The sequence below is a fragment of the Neodiprion fabricii genome, chromosome 2 (assembly GCF_021155785.1).
Source record: "Neodiprion fabricii isolate iyNeoFabr1 chromosome 2, iyNeoFabr1.1, whole genome shotgun sequence".
NCBI classification, from domain to species: Eukaryota; Metazoa; Arthropoda; class Insecta; order Hymenoptera; family Diprionidae; genus Neodiprion; species Neodiprion fabricii.
The window spans coordinates 15,260,473-15,276,761 of NC_060240.1; the positions used below are offsets into that span (position 1 = coordinate 15,260,473).

Here is a 16,289-nt window from a genome sequence, read left to right on the forward strand (position 1 = left end):
CATATACGAAGCATCCGTTTCATCTCGTTCAAAATTAACGCATCCGTGATGTATTACAGTTACTCTGAATTTTTTTCCATCCGAATACTTTTCGAAAAACTATTCTGCTCCTCCACCCAACGCAGATACTTCACTTGCGACCAGCTAAAACAACGTTTCGATTCTATGCCTACGAAAATTCAAGATCGAGAGAGCAAATGAAAAGTTGTTAGAATAATTATGAATATTGATGTTATAGAATACATGGCGGAGCAGGGGGACGAAGAGGACGAAGGTGGTCGGAGATGTTAGGAGGTGGTAGGGGGTGGTAGGAGGTGTTCGGAAATGGTAGGAGGTGGTAGGAGGTGTTCGGAGGTGGCAGGTGTTTGGTGGCGGTTAGAAGTGATCGGCAGAGGTCGAGAAGGACGATGACGACGAGGATGACGAGGGGATGGGGCAGAGGAGGAGGAGAAGGAGGACGGGGACGAGGATGACGAAGGTGGTCGGAGGTGGTTGACGGTGGTTGGAGGTTGTTGCGGTGGTTGGCGGTGGACGTGGTTACGCATCTTCTCACGGGGATGATTGAGCTGATCGACATTTCTAAGTCGCAGTCGTTAGCTAATGTTAGAATTTCTCGAATTGATTCGGGTTAAAAAGAGAACGAGTATTATAGTTCTGCTGAAGTGCATTCAGATGTGAATACGACAAGCGATACTGTATTACGATCTGAATTTGAAAAGAATATTAAACAAAACAAAAGAGACCTCAAGCGCGTAATGACGAATTTAGTGAACGACGCACTTACTCGTAGTGATATCATACGACGACTTTAAAGATCTCTTCACAGAAGACGAATCGAGCACTACGATTATTCGGGATAATATATTGATAGAGACGATTAGAGAAGCGTTGATAAAACGATACGATCGAGCTATAGCGGAGCAATTTTCAGCATCTGTACCCACAGCTATCTTCTATTATAACATTTTCACGTACTCCAAGCAACTCTACGGTGTTCTTCTTTGAGGTGTTCTGGTGCAATGTTTTAACCAACGACGAGCGTTACATGACAAGAAAGCGTCCTGACCATCGCCTGCTAGCCAGCTGACCCAAGAGCCATAATCAAATGAAATTATGAATTCATTTTCAACTTTAATGAAATCAATTTTATGCAATTTTTTTTAAAGCGAATTTTTGCAGTAAATTATTATTTTCATGTCACTAATTGCTCAACATGTGCAACTTGACTTACCTCTGCAGAAGCGTATTGCAAATTCCGCTTATAAGTATGTACTAACACAAAATATAATTCAAGTATTATAGGTAGGTGAACTTAACGTTATGTAATTGTTGGTTGTCTTTTATTTACAATCAGCTCAGTTGAATCGTGATGATTTTTAATGATCAGTTTCAAAACAATTGATTATCTGGTATTACTACCATGTTAGAGAATGGTATCAAAATATGAATATATTCGTATAATTTTTCTACATATGTACGTATGTATAACGAAATAAAAATTATATGCGTATTTATCTCAAGAAATATATTATACTAGGATACGAAAAGTTATTTTTATTATTGTAAAAGATCGTGTGATAGAATGAATTGTTCCCAAAAGTAGGCTATCATATTTTTCCTACAGTGGTAAATAAATAAAGAAAAACTTGTTTCATCATTGGCTGTAAAAATCGTCGCTCTGCTGTGACAATAGTTGATATTAAGAATTCGAAAATATCAAGAGATTTTTCCGAATACGCGAAGAGAATATAAACGATATCAACGATGATCTATGAAATATATGTCATTCATATAAAAGACATATTTAACTCGTGATCTACAGTTGAAATATTTTTACTTCTTCTGGAAATATCTCCTTTAATTCGAAAACAAATGGATGTCAGTTTCGATTATCAAATATGATAAAAAAAAAATATCAAAAATTGATGATTGAATGAATTCAATTTCTGTTGATAAAGGCACAGTATTTGACACTGTGCAGTGAATTTAATACAACCATGCCACTTTTATCCTCAAATCATGAAAGTATCAGCCTGAAGGTAGATGAAAATCTGATGGAGAACTATTTAAATTGATAATTCTATTTTAACAGACCTTCCATCATTGACAAATATTTACAATATACGAAAGCCCGTGCGGCAATCGGATAGTTTTCAAAATAACCATTCCAATCATGACGATGATGTGCCACCCCAGGCACGCATCAGGCTCAATGTCTTGTTCAATTTTGAGCACCATTCAAGTCTCTCTTCCTTAGTATCCGCTGATAACAAATGCCTGCAAACATTCATGCATTTCAATGCTATATAGCTACGCTTTAATTTTACAAAGAAAAGAATTAATTGCTGTTAATATATTTCGAACCTTATTATTGTCTGTGGCCCCATTCTAACCATGACCAAAGTTGCCAAGTCACCCGGTTCAGCGGGCCTAATTGTTTCCAACAAAAAGGTATTTGGTCGGGCGCAAATGTCCCGTGACACTAAACCAACGTCGATTGTTGACACACCTACGACATTAAATAATGAATTATCAAGACGAGCTGCGTATTTTGTCGTCGAATTATCGCAATAAATTGGAAATGGATGACAAATTAATTAACCTTGCAAGTCCAGACTTCCAATAGGTGTTTTCTTGCGTTCATCGTCGGGATACTTCCAGTAAGATAACGCTGAACCTTTGAGGAGACACCATCTTCGATGCCACGCACCAAATCCGGAGACATCGTCAAACATCGATAAAAATCCCCGATGCTCAACAGAAACCGAAAGTTCGCATGAAACGTGCATTTGAAGTCGTCCTTCTAATGGGGACGACTGTGGCACCTGAATTTGATAATCAAAATTATTTAGGTGATAAATTATAGAAACTAGACAACTTCGATGCGGTTTATAAATCTGCCATACTTTGTTGAGGGTCCACTGCTGTCGCTGCACCTCTCTCAGGCTGAATATGACATAACCGGTGAGACTGAAAGCCGGCGATCGCACGGCAGAAGGCCCAGCAGGACTTTGAACCGAAGGCATTAGCAATCGGCTTTCCTGTTTCAAAAGTTTTTTCGGCGTTTTTCCGGAACCCTGCAAATCGAATGACATTGAACATGAGTTACAATATATTGAATGAGAAATATGTCGATCAATACAAATTTCCAACGAAAATCAACAAAATGCTTTAGTCAATCTTTACCGAGCAAGCAAAATGTCACTTATTTTGACTACTATCAAAACCTAAGCATCACTGACGTGACGATGCCGCAAGTAACGTAAATCTACATGCAATACCGCACAAATTTTTGCTAAAAACTATTTAATTTTATGCAAGAACAACACCAAAAAATGTATTTCTACAAATAATAGTAATTACATTACAGGGAGACACTATTTGGCATTGCTGTTGTATAAAACAAATATATTTTTCGATATCTGTATGTGGTATTGCACATGAAATAACGCTGGCTGCGAGGTTTTGGGGTCAATGATGCGAAAATTCTCATGATAACCAAAATAATTGCCATTGAACGTATTTGGTAAAGACTGGCTGTTCCACCATTCGACTCAAAACAAAAGAGAGAAATAGTTTTAGCTACCTTTTTACTATTGTGAATATGATACTTGATCTCGTGTGGAAGAACTTCAGCCCTCGTTTCAAGGGAATAAAGTTCGAGCGTGATTTTAAAATCGCTGTAAAGATCCTGGAGTTTTAACGTCGACGAAAAACGAAGACAAGAATCACCAGGCTCGGCATCGACTACAGGCGTTGCTACAACATGATCCAGATGACGTACAAGGCATACGAAGTGGTAACAATTCGCTGTAACAGTGAACGGTTTTTAGTTAGTATGAAATACAGACAAGAATGATGAATCTTTACCTCAGCGTCTCAAACGGAATACAAAACATATTACCTGCGTCCATGTTGCGGAAATAATTCTGTTTCAAGGGCAGCGTTATTGCGGATATGGTCAAAGAGCCACATTCTTGCAGCTCCGGTGAGCCTGGAATGGCAGGCCTCAATGTTCCTTCTACTTTCAACCTCTGAACCTCGTGAAGTGCAGCTTGCCGTCTGTGAGCTGTGAAAAACGAGTTGGAGAATTCAGGTTGAAGCATAGAATAATTACGAATCTATTCATCATCAAAAATCAGGGCTGTACGAATAAGTCGAAATCACGGACAATTCAATAGGAATCGAATAGTTCAAGTTTTTTAATAATTTGAATCTCTCGAATCATTCGGTAAGAAGCGCAAATTTTCGATTTTTATCGTAAATACCTACGACAAAATGTCCGAATAATTCAGTCATAATCTCAAACACACGAATTTTTATTATTATTTTTTATCTAAGTTGGTTCGGATTTTAAAATTTTTGTTATTTCTGTAGTTTGACAATTGTTCGAATTTATTTATCTTTCAACTTGAAATGTTCTCATGAATTTTGAAAAGTTATACTTCATTTACTGTTAAAAAAATGTTTGACAGTCAAACCTTTCATTCCACTACGTACTTTCAAGTCAGGAGTGAGAAAATGGAGAATTTGATATTCAGCCGAATAATGTCAACAACTCGAACTGATTAAATCACTGAAATAATTTGAACCATTAAAGTTACTCAAATAATTCGAATTATTTGAGAATTACTCAAACTACTGAAATTATTCAAAGTATTCAAACAATTAGAATTAAATAAACAATTTGAACTGTTTGAATTATTCCAATATTTGAATATTCAGTTCGACTCGACCACTATTCAGACAACCCTATCAAATGTCGAAGTACGATTTAGCCAATGGCTACTCACTGGCGACGAGCAACAGCCTTTCCCCTTCAACTTGTTCTCTAGAACCGCTGAATTCGACGGTAGCATTGCACAAGTTCAAAGCCTGGCTCGCCTGGCTTATTACCGTCTGTTGTTTGCACACCTCTTCTAGGAGGTGCTTCACCTTCTCTTGCACAAGCACATATTCATCCCTTTCATCGAATTGAGACGATGAAGTGGTCGTTGTCAGTTCCGGCTCTGGGATTCGAGTCACGTGACGAACGGGAGTTTTAGGAGTCTGAAATTTAATAATTTGCGCCAAGCGTTAAATGCGGTAAAGATCGAACACAGTTGCGACGCTTTCTAGAAACCGGGAAAACCGGAGAAACAATAGCGTGAATGTTCCGGCTCGGAATTTACGTCCACTAAAGTTTTGAAAATACAGTATCTGTAAAAGTGTGGGCCATGTAACAAAGAACACGTACTTGGATCTCCGATTTTTCAGATATCGCCTCGTTACTATGAACGTTGCGTTAATTGGGTCTTCGCATTAGATGAACCCAAAGTAATATGCACACAAGATACAATCGAACTTCACTGACTTTGCAGTATATACCATAGTATGGGTAATGTCATATTGTTTTAGTTCTGTATAGTATAGTACAGTGTAAGATTACTTCTGTTTACTAATAATATTCATATTTTTGAACATTTTTTTAGTAGAGATTTTAGTTAGTTCTTTGAATTTCAATGAATTGTATTTGTTTCGAATATGGTATACTTTAAAAAGCAAAAGTACGACTTAATTATTCGACTGAAAAACCTAGATAAGGCGGGGAATAGTGTATCAAAAAAATAGTTTCAACCCCGTAAAATCAAATTCACGAATATTTACCTGAGACTGTTGTCTTCTGTAAAAACTGACGCTGTGCATCAAAGGCAAGTGATTATCTCCTTCGACTACATATTGTTCACCTTTTCGCGATGATGATCTAGGCGTCGCGATTTTGATCGGAGAACGGTAAGACTGCCTGTGAAGTACAGATGAAATATAAAGAGACTAAAGCCAGTTTCAACACATTCAGACCTCAATCGCTACTTACCCTTGAGTATATTTGAAGCTGTGTGAAGTAGCTGAAGGACTTTTTCCTGCACGGTTTAGTTTAGGTGGAGTCGGTCCTTCCGCTCCTAGACCTGCGTTTTGCTCATCTTGAAGAGCTAAACACCCGTCCAAATACTCGTCCATTTCCTCGAGCACAGAGATGTCAGATGTCGTACTATCTGGATCTGGATCTATCGATCGCTGCAAAATTTATAAGTGTTCAATTCGGCATTATAATATGACCTTCAAGATTACTGCATCTGAAAAAATGAACTTTAGCAAGCAGTAGCTTCGGAACGATATTTTGAGAGCAAAGTTGCATATTACTTATTTCTTGTTCGGTTGATTGTCTAGTACTTATATCATTATTTTTAAATAAGGACGCAAGACCGTTTTTCACTCAATTAGCACTTTAGCAAGTAGTAGTTTTGTAACTATATATCACACGTTCACATGATGTTGGCACAGAATTCAACATTCAGGCCATTTAATCTCCATCACGAACTTCCTTGACTTTTCTAGGTTTATCAGGCTAAAATCTCACCATTTTCAGGACTAATGCGAATAAATTAATTATTGCAAATCGAAAAAAATTTACGTATTTTCGATATATTTTTTTTGTATTATGAAAGTACAAACTGTACTTGGTAGGTAATATTTAGAAATATTCAAAGTTTGAAGAGAACCTTTCAGTAATAGTAAAAATATTTGTAGTCAATCTAATTCATCTAAAGCTTAAAAAAATTATGGGACGTATTTATATGAAAAAACATATAGTAAATGATTCCCTAACTTCCTGTGAAATCCCCTAACACTTTTCTGACTATTCTAGAATTTCAGAATTCCATGACATTTACAGTTTTTACAGAATTCTACGACCAGTGACCACCCTGGCATTGCATACACAATAGCTATATGGAAGTAAAGTTTCTTCATATGCAGAGGAATTTCGACAAAAGCTATGGTTTACTAAAATACTAATTTAGCGAGAAACGGAATTTGTATTAATCTATGGTTGAAGGGAAAAAAAAATGAACGGAAAAGTGCAAAGCTTGTTGAATCTCGTTTCTGCAAATACGGAAATCTGGAAGGTAATTATCATAATTTATACCAACCAAACACTTCACGATTTTAGAGACTGAGATACAGGCTTGAGAAGTTTCCCTGCATATTAAATATGCTTCACTTCACAAGTCAAATCTTTGATAGGTTACAAGTGTGAATAAACAAATGAATATTTGAAAAAAACGTTCACATCCACATGTTTATTCATCACAGCTGACTCACCTTTTTATTCAAGACGGACTGTTCACTTACTACTCTAAGTATGCTTCTCCCAAGGCTAGTATTACCGATACCTTCACTTTCTTCAGTACTGTCATATTCTGTATCTTCCTGCTGATTACAAATTGATATTATTGATCCAACTAATTGAACAATCCTGCGAGACACTAATTGTGCGCTGTATCTTTACCTCAAGATAGTATTCTGCCTCCGTTTCAGTCTCTGTCTTTTCATCTAGCGTCGCAGTTTCTGCTTCTGTTTCCCCAACGGTGTATTCCGTTTCTCCCTCAGTTTCCGTTTCCGTCAGCTCGTTATCAGAAAGATTAGGATAAAGGTGTCCTGCCTTTGGCGGAGACACTCGAATTCGTTTGACGTCTGACTGAGTCTTGTTTTGCTGCAGTTTCGGCAAACTTTTAGCCACTATAGAATCATTGAAAAACGTACAATGAATTCATGAATAATTAGTTAGCGAGTTTGGGAATATATGTAAATCAACTCGAAGTTTTGTTAAAACAACATCATGACTAAGTGAAGAGTTCAAAAATATAACTGAAAGTCATCAACTTGAATATAATTTTAAAAGTTTATATGTGATCTACAAAAAAATGTGTACACACTGAATTTCATCTGCAAACATCCTGTTATTAACATCGCAGTAATCGATTTAATCTAGAATTTGTTAACAAAAATTTAATATACTTTATCCAACTCAGGTGAACAATAACTCATCGTATTCATACATGAATATGCTACGAATCGTCTTCCACAGATTTTAATATTCCTCTCGCCGATTAGTAAAAAAAATCTGCTATATACAATCGTCATAATTTAGAAATGATAAGCTGGCGATTTAACTCTAAATAAATTAATATCATCCAAACTCCAACTTAGATATTTTACGGAGAATTCATGCACGATAAAATAAGTTTAAAAATCTTAATACAATAATCTAATAAAATTGTTAATCTGAATTAGACAAGCAGTGTAGGTTTTTTTATGAAAAATTGGGAGAATAAAGTTACTTCTCTTAAGTTAATATAATAGGATATTTATATTTAAAAAGTCAGCGTGTGAATCTAGCTGCTAGATTTAAAATTATTTCCCATGTGATAGGAACCTTTTTGAGGTATGTGTAACTAGATCAGCTTTAGTGACTTTTTAAACCATTATTCTAACACGTTTTTGTTCTGATCACTTTTTCGGTCTAACTGTATGAATTTATGAACCTGAATAAATTCGCAGTGAAAAAAACGTGATTCTGCTTACCCTGCCTCTTTACAGGAGACGATTTTACTGTGATCGGAACACCGTTCGTAACACTGTCCTGCAGATGTCCAAGCGGAGGTGGAGGAGGCGGTGGTATTGTCTCCTGAATAAATAAACACTCTAAATTCAATCGAACAACAACAGTATTAACTTCGAAGTCAGATTTTGACGAGAATTTCATTCATACCGAAGCAGGCGTCGGCCTAACTGGACAAACTGGTGAGTTTTTTGGGGAGTTAGGCTTTCCATCACTGCTTTCGCTAGTCCTGATGCAAGAACCGGCAGCAGCTTGGGCCATTTCTTTGTTACGATTAAACCGTGACCTCAGCATTTCTAGCTCTCGTTGTCTCTCATTTTGTGAATTCCGCAAAATGTTGTTCTCTAATTCTTGCGTCTGACCACCATGTTCAAATAAAGCACGTTGAGCTATTACTTTCTTACTCAAAACATCAGCTTTATTGTGCGCAGATGAAGCCGTCTTTTCTGGAAGATTAAATATTCCACAATTAAGGGAGTGTACATGAATAAAAGGCTGAAAAAGTGGCTGAATTTCAAGATTTTTCATTCCAATAACCAATTATTTGATTAGTAAGTAGTTCGAACTCCATTCGCGAATGTTTTCCATTTGAATAAATTAATAGAAAGCATCGTATTGATAATAATGTCAACCATTTCACTTGGTGACAGGTTTTGCGATCATTGTGATATCTCCAAAAGAACACAAAGGATTGACTGCAAATTTAGACAGAATTCTTGGGTACATTATCCTCTTTGCTACGATTTGAAGCTTTTTCATTTCCTTTATTTAATAAAAGGGCCACCGTTTGAAGCTTAAGTTCAATCTTCAGACTTTTAAATAACATAAGCCCCAATCAAATTGAATAATTGTTTGTCAAAATATAAATTTTCAAAATTAACCCATCTGTTCAGCCATCCACTCGAACATACGCTTTCAATGTATTAATATGCGAACCTTTAATTTAGATTTTCAAACACAAAAATGAAAATAAAATGGGTATCTACCTTCAGGTGTGTGATGTGACTTCTGGGGATCTTTCTCTTCCAATTGCTTTTTGGAAACAGACATCGATAGCGGCGCCTTTGGGATCAGAGGAGCTTCTCCTTTGTTTCGCTCGAACAGAGCCATTCTCTCAGACAGGGTCATTTCGGCAGGATCCTTCTTCTTGGGTTCCGTGGCTTTAGACTCGAACATGGAAGCCTTGCTCAATACCGAACCTGGCGACTGAATCGGGCTTTTAGGTGAAGAATAGCCGAATTTTGGAGTTAACGAAGTATTCGGGATAAGGTTACTGTCACTACTCGTGCTGGAGCTTACACTCTGTGTATTATTTTCTGGTGTTCTATTATTTTTATTAATGCTAGCATGCGAGGTCTTTGTAGGACTCCTAGAAACGTTCTTATCGTCACTCGGTTTTTTCCCTTCTATGTGATCATTTCCATCAAACTTGGAATTAGAAGATATCACTTTAGGCAGTGATCTTTTATCCACATCCGATAATTGCTGGTCGTTATTCGACCACTTGAACGCGGCCGACGATTTCCCCGAATCTGAATTGGATCCCTGGGAACAACCCTTATAGTCATACACAAGGCGAGAATTGCTGGTAGTACGAGTAAAACCTTGAGCCTCCTGGAAAACACCGTTGTGAAACCTATACTTTTTCTTCAACGGCTTTTTAAGACTTCTGTTTATTTCCATCGACCTCATTTATGAATTACCAGTCCACCAAGTCCTCAGTTGCAAAAAAGATTCAGAGCACAAAGAAAGTATCACCCACTTTGAGGATAGTAAGATCAGACCCAAAATTTAGGAATTGAGAAAAAAAACCGTCAAAAAAATCTTTAACTCTATCTGGTATTGTCTGCACCAATGATAATCAACACTAATATAAATAAATTGGAACAATAAAAGTTAGAATATAAATAATTTGCGAAAAGGTTTTACAATTAGAATGTTTAGAATAATTAAAATCTGATGCTTTATATCCGAATCTGATGTTTTCAGGCTTATTTTATTTACTTTTAAGTAATTTTAAGTAGAAATTTTACAAGAGCGCATAAAACATATTCGTAAAAGTTCGCTATTACAGATGCTGTTAAACAATAAATTTGCTCATTATAATGGTACTATAATGAAAGATTTGTCAAATATTTTTTAGACAATAATGTACTAGAATTTAATCATTTTGGACGTTCTAATTATGAAACCTTTTCTCAAATTGTTAATATCTTAGCTTCTGTTATTCAAGTTTGTTTAGAATCATTTGCAATAGTGAATGCTTAGTAGGAATATTAGTTCATTTGTGTTCACCATGTTGACATAAATAATAATACTGCGGATTTTTAAAACTGTTTTTTCTCTTCTCCTAACTTTTCTTTCAAACACTACAACCCATTCAGGGTTCGTACGCTTTTTGGAATCTGAAATTCCCTAACTTTTCCAGGTATTTCAGCCTGAAAAGAGGATTTTTCCAGTAAGCTTTCAAGAAATATTCCGTTGATGATTAACAATTTTTACACACATTAATATTAATACCTCCAATATTGCCTAGTAAATATCTTATTTTCTGACTATCAATTTACAAATAAAAGCCTGTGATTTTCTGTAATAAAAACAAGAAAAAAGGTTTGGTATGAAGTAATATACTTGGAATGTATGAAGTGATGCAATGAAATAAAATTTTAAGTTTAATTTTATTTTTTGCTGAAGATTGATAGTACTTTGTACAAAACCGACTTCATTTCTTCGACAGACTCAAAATTCCAATCTATTTTCGATAATTCCTGACTTTTCCCTGCTGTGAGAAATTCCCTAAATTTATCCACTTTTCCAGGTTTCCCCTGTGCGTACGAACCCGGCAATTCAGCCTAATCAACACTTGAAAATATTTTCAATCAATATACTTTTTTCAAACAACACCATTTCCCAAAGCATTAAATTGTGTTAAGGGGACATTATACATTAATCTATTACTATGTGATAATAGTATTTTTTTACTGAAAGTGTCCAAGCATTTTTCATTTTCCCACTACCTCAAGTTTTCCACATGCTTTCTAGTTATTCAAGCTGCCCTGACGTTATGCTACTTTCCTCACAGGAGAGTAACTCACGTTCATTTGTTCAACAAACATCAATTATTATAAAAATCACGTGACACCTCACATAAGGAATTAACGCAAGCATTAATGCGGAAGCACATGAAACTTTGTGTGGTACTCTGGAAAGTAACAGTAATCTGTTCGTGATCTGATATAATCTAGAATTTTTTGTCAAACTACATTGTAACAACCATAAGTTGGTTGACAAAATTTGATACAGGCTTTAATCAGGTTTTTCAATTGATTAGTGATGAGTTAAAATGTGGATAAAGTTATTTCCAAGCAGTGTGTTGAACAAAAATTTGCATCATATTATTTCTTGAATTTTCTGCCTGCCAGACATGTTTTTTCTTATCTAAATTTAATCCAATCAAAGGCCGAATTTGTGGGAAAATTTTAAAAGTGATTCCTGGTTAAATTAATCATTTCTGAATCAAATAAGACACGAAACAACAAATTCTTCTTTGATGAAAAAAATATACCACTAAAATTATAAGGGCAGTTGAAATGAAGCATTCAAAAATTTCTTAAGAACTGTCATGAGAACACATTCAACCAAACAAATTTATATTGGGATAAGCTACAAGTCCATGAGAGAGATGCAAAGTTTTGACATCGCGGATTAAACTTTACCCTTACCAGGGTTTCGAGCACAGCTTGATCCCATTTGAGTTGCTTGGTAGGGCTACCCTTTCCTCGACTAACTTGCGTACTGTTGGATGATCCGTTCGAATTGATTTGCTTTGATATGCTGCTCGTACTTGGCTTTTTGGATAGCCCGCTAGTGCTTGACATCTTGGATAATCCAGTTGGACTTTGATGCTTCAACAATCCGCTTGTACTCGGTTGTTTAGATAATCCGCTTGTACTAGGTTGTTTAGATAATCCGCTAGTACCTGGCTGAGGTTCGCCGCTGCCATTTCTTACTTGCTCATTGAACTTAGCTTGAACCTTAGAGGCTTTACTTTCGACTGACTTTATCTGTTCAACAACATATTTAACTCAATTACCAATTTGCATGAAGCAGTAGCTTATCATTGATCATAACTTAGCGTCAGAAAGTGATCGGCACTCAGTACTTTCCTCTCTCTTTTATGATAAAAACAATGTAAACATTGCAGTACAAGTATTCGTCAAGTTTCTCACCAGTGTTGGATGAGATAGGTCATCCTCCCAATTGTTTATCGTAGAAGCCAAAGCAGCAAGTCTGCCCAATCTTGCACCTGGCTTAGCAGCTTTTCGATCGGTCGACTCTTCTTCAATTGCAAATTTTTCCTCTGTTCTGTGAATTGGCGAACTCAACTCACGGCTGCAATCCTCTGAAGAAATATGTGTTCAAGTAATTTGATACATCACATTTGCAATCCTCAAAGCTACTTTAAAACACTGTTCACTATTTTCTAATATAAATCAAAACTCCAAATGAATCTTAACTACTGAAAAGAATAGGTAATAAAAAGATTGAAAGTTTACGATATTCTGTTCTGAAATTTCTCGAACAGGAAAACATTTTTTACATCCAAGTTTTGATGGTTGTCAGATTTTATTATTGTTATTAGGATATCTCATTGACTTAGATCTGATTTTTCTGTTCACTTCAAGTCATAAAACTTAAGTCACAAATCATTACTTTTGTTTCGCAGGCTAAAGATATTTTCAGAAATTTTCAGCAATTTCTACAAATTTACTCAGAATGCATATTTCTAAAAGATTTTCTATTTCGCTTAAAATATTTCAGACAAATTCGCATAAATTCCTAGGAGTTGTTCCGAAGTATCTCAATTTCTGTGCAGAAAATTAATTTCAACAGGTTTATCGAAAAACTTCGATATTTCTTAAAAATTACTGTCAAAAATTTTCACACTTCTAGTTTGACTAAAATTATTGTTTTAGATATATCCAGATTTTTCAATGGCATTTCAGAAACATTCATATGCAACTGTTTCCTATGAAATTCCATACCGAAGTATGCTCAAAAAATATACAGGAACACCAGAAATCCGATTTTTTTAGATTTGTAATGCAAAATGGAGTTTCAAAAAAACTTGAGTTTCTCATAGAAATTGGTACAATTTTCACCTCTAACTTCACTTGGGCAGAGACAGTCTAGAAGACAAAAATCTCAAGTTTATCAGATCTTTAAAAACTCTGTGGAATTTCTTCAAATCCCTTAGACTGATAGAATAATTCAAACTATTCCAGAAGTACTACAGAATTTTGCTTAGGACAGTCCAAAAACTTGATATATTTCTGAGAAATTCATTTAAAAAATTCTGAGAACTTTCCAATAATTCTCTCACTTGGGAATATAGTGATAATTAAAGGGTATGAGATATTGTGATCGGTACATATTACAGATAGATGCTATGGCATCTGCCATAGTAGTACCATATATATATTGTATGCAGGAACCAGTTTATGATATCAATGTGTGTAGGTGTGACAGCACCAACCAAGCAACAACTTACCAGAGTATAGCTTGCCCAGCCTTTGTAGCTTGGATCTGACACCGGATATTTGAGTCTCTCCATTCTCTTTGTTGGATACTTTGCCTTCTTGAGTTGTGATAGGAATTTTAGTAGGAGAAAATTTTCTCGGTGATTTAATCGGCGATTGCTTGACGGGAGAATCTTTAACCACTGGTTTAGCTGCCACATTGTGTTCCAGTACTAAAAGGCACAATACAACATCAAATAATGCAAATTGAACATGAGAGACACAAATGAATTAACGTACCTGGAGCCTGTGCCAGAATGGCATTAGCATCCTTCAATGGACTGCGCCTCTTTTTGGGATCATGACCAGCATTTGACAATTGCGTGTCCAATTTTTCCCTCCTTGCTTTCGCACGCTCCAACATTCGCTAAAGTAAGCCAAAAAACTCGGATATCATAATTCACACGATGATGGTAGTAGATCAGCATAATAAAACAGTAAGAGGTATAATTCTGTACTTTTCTCACATCTATTTAGATTTTTCATACATGCAGAAGAAACATAAGGGATTATTTTCCTTGATTAGCAAGTACAAAATCTGGCCAGGAAAGTTTTGAGCAGCTAAAATAATGAAAAGGGGTCTCAGACCTAGTAGTTGAGGTTGATAAGGTTTAATTTAACTAAAACAATATTATCTGAACACAGAGGAGCAGAAAAAATCGAGAAAAGCCCAGTCGTGGACAACAATTTTAATAGCACCATATCTTGTTCTTAACCGACAAGTGTGAAAAATGTGTCAAACAAATTCGAGAGCCTTTGATTACTGTCTAGACAAAGTAAGCTTTATTAAAATTAGACGAATTGGTGTCCGCAGAATGCAACAATAACCTAAAATCTCGATCTATGTTAAGGGTTAATTGCTTTATATTTACACTTGATTCAACTCAATTCGATCAAGACTAATTTCGCTTTGTGTCAGTATTGTTGAATAAGATTAAACCACAGAGAAATGTAACAGTTCGTATGAGTTTAAAGTTCATAACGTTATCCTAACGATGCATATTCATGTGAAATAGTTATTTCACAAAATTAGTATGGTCTGAAATTCAATAAGACGTGACAAAACTATGCAGACTCAGATTTTGCAAACCCAACTTCTTCGAAGTCTTCCTAAACTGTCAAGATAGTAAGAGTTTTTCAATCGTGAAATTATTGGGACCAGGCTACCTGGTTCATAAATTTTATTTAGGATTACAACGGTCAACACGTGTTTGTATCTTACAATCCTATTCACTTCCAGACAAATAATGCCTCGGATCAGGTGTAATTCCGCATAGCGTCGCTTACCTGAGTGAAGGGATCCATTGTTTAATTTCGGGCAGAAATTTAGAAAATTTCGACACGCAGGCTTGGAATCGTGACCCGACGTTTTCCGTCCTACGAAGAGCTCAGAGCGACGCGAATATACTTATTTATCTCGGGAAATAAGTGCGAGAATATCAACGCACGTCGCGCCCTTCGACCGAACTCTTCAAACTGTCAACAACCGTTGCATTCAAATGCAACCGCCATTTTACGCGTTACTACGCTCACTGAAGTGGGATCACCGATGAAATTCAAAACGTCAATATCTCCTTCGATTCTGATCATAAACTTGTCGAACTTCACAGTTGTGAAAAGAACTTCATCGGTTATTTATTATCCTTTTTCAAACGAGATACGAGTTTGTCTTCCAATGTACCGGCCCGTGCAATTTGTTGCGACGATATATTTTCCAAAGTTAAACGCGATCTTGCCGTTCATTTGGGTACTGAATACCGACTCAATACTGACTGCTCGTTCATTCGCATCCTGTATAGAGCCCAGCCACCCGACGGATGAAGGCCCTATAGTGGGGGAAGAACGTTCGAAAGTTTAAATTAACGGGCTTTCATTGGTCGAGTAGTTGGAATAAATACCTAACCGTTGTACGTATTACAGATTATATCTCTACGCGTGCGCACCGGATTTGAACGTTGGTCATTCGAATTTTTTTGTAACTGGTTAATCAATTCTGCGCAAAGGTGGTAAATTGTTCACAAAATTTAGTACGAGGTCCGAATCCCCTCATCCGCGTTCTTCCTTTGGTGAAAAGTTTTCAGATATTTCTCATAATTTTGTTTATAAATTTGATAGATAGTTTTCGAACATTTCTGAGAAAAATTCTGTACTGTACATAGTCGAGGGTTCTTAGGAAAACTAAGAAACTCGGAGAAATTTCCATTCTAAGATAATTCGTAAAAATTTAATTTCAGTCAACGCTTGACAACCAAATGCAGCACCATTGGTCA

General features: G+C 36.1%; 1 protein-coding gene across 5 annotated transcripts; it reads right to left on the bottom strand.

Moving 5' to 3' along the window:
- Window positions 1–1,311: 1,311 nt before the first annotated feature.
- On the bottom strand, window positions 1,312–15,826 carry LOC124174783 (anillin-like). Of its 5 annotated transcripts, none has more exons than XM_046554258.1 (19): window positions 15,307–15,826; window positions 14,260–14,386; window positions 13,992–14,192; window positions 12,670–12,842; window positions 12,163–12,504; window positions 9,427–10,054; window positions 8,591–8,886; window positions 8,404–8,503; window positions 7,328–7,557; window positions 7,141–7,251; window positions 5,855–6,054; window positions 5,647–5,782; window positions 4,794–5,049; window positions 3,905–4,069; window positions 3,587–3,810; window positions 2,907–3,077; window positions 2,603–2,825; window positions 2,365–2,509; window positions 1,312–2,277 (listed from the first exon to the last, which is right to left on the bottom strand). In XM_046554258.1, the coding sequence occupies exons 1-19, from the start codon at window positions 15,322–15,324 to the stop codon at window positions 2,172–2,174; spliced, it is 3,852 nt and encodes a 1,283-aa protein (XP_046410214.1). In that variant the 5' UTR covers window positions 15,325–15,826; the 3' UTR covers window positions 1,312–2,171. The 5 variants fall into 5 exon arrangements, with proteins under 5 accessions (XP_046410214.1, XP_046410213.1, XP_046410212.1 ...); XM_046554257.1 differs by having other exon boundaries at window positions 7,141–7,248; window positions 8,404–8,506; window positions 15,307–15,825; XM_046554256.1 differs by having other exon boundaries at window positions 8,404–8,506; window positions 15,307–15,825.
- Between the last annotated feature and the right edge of the window lie 463 nt (window positions 15,827–16,289).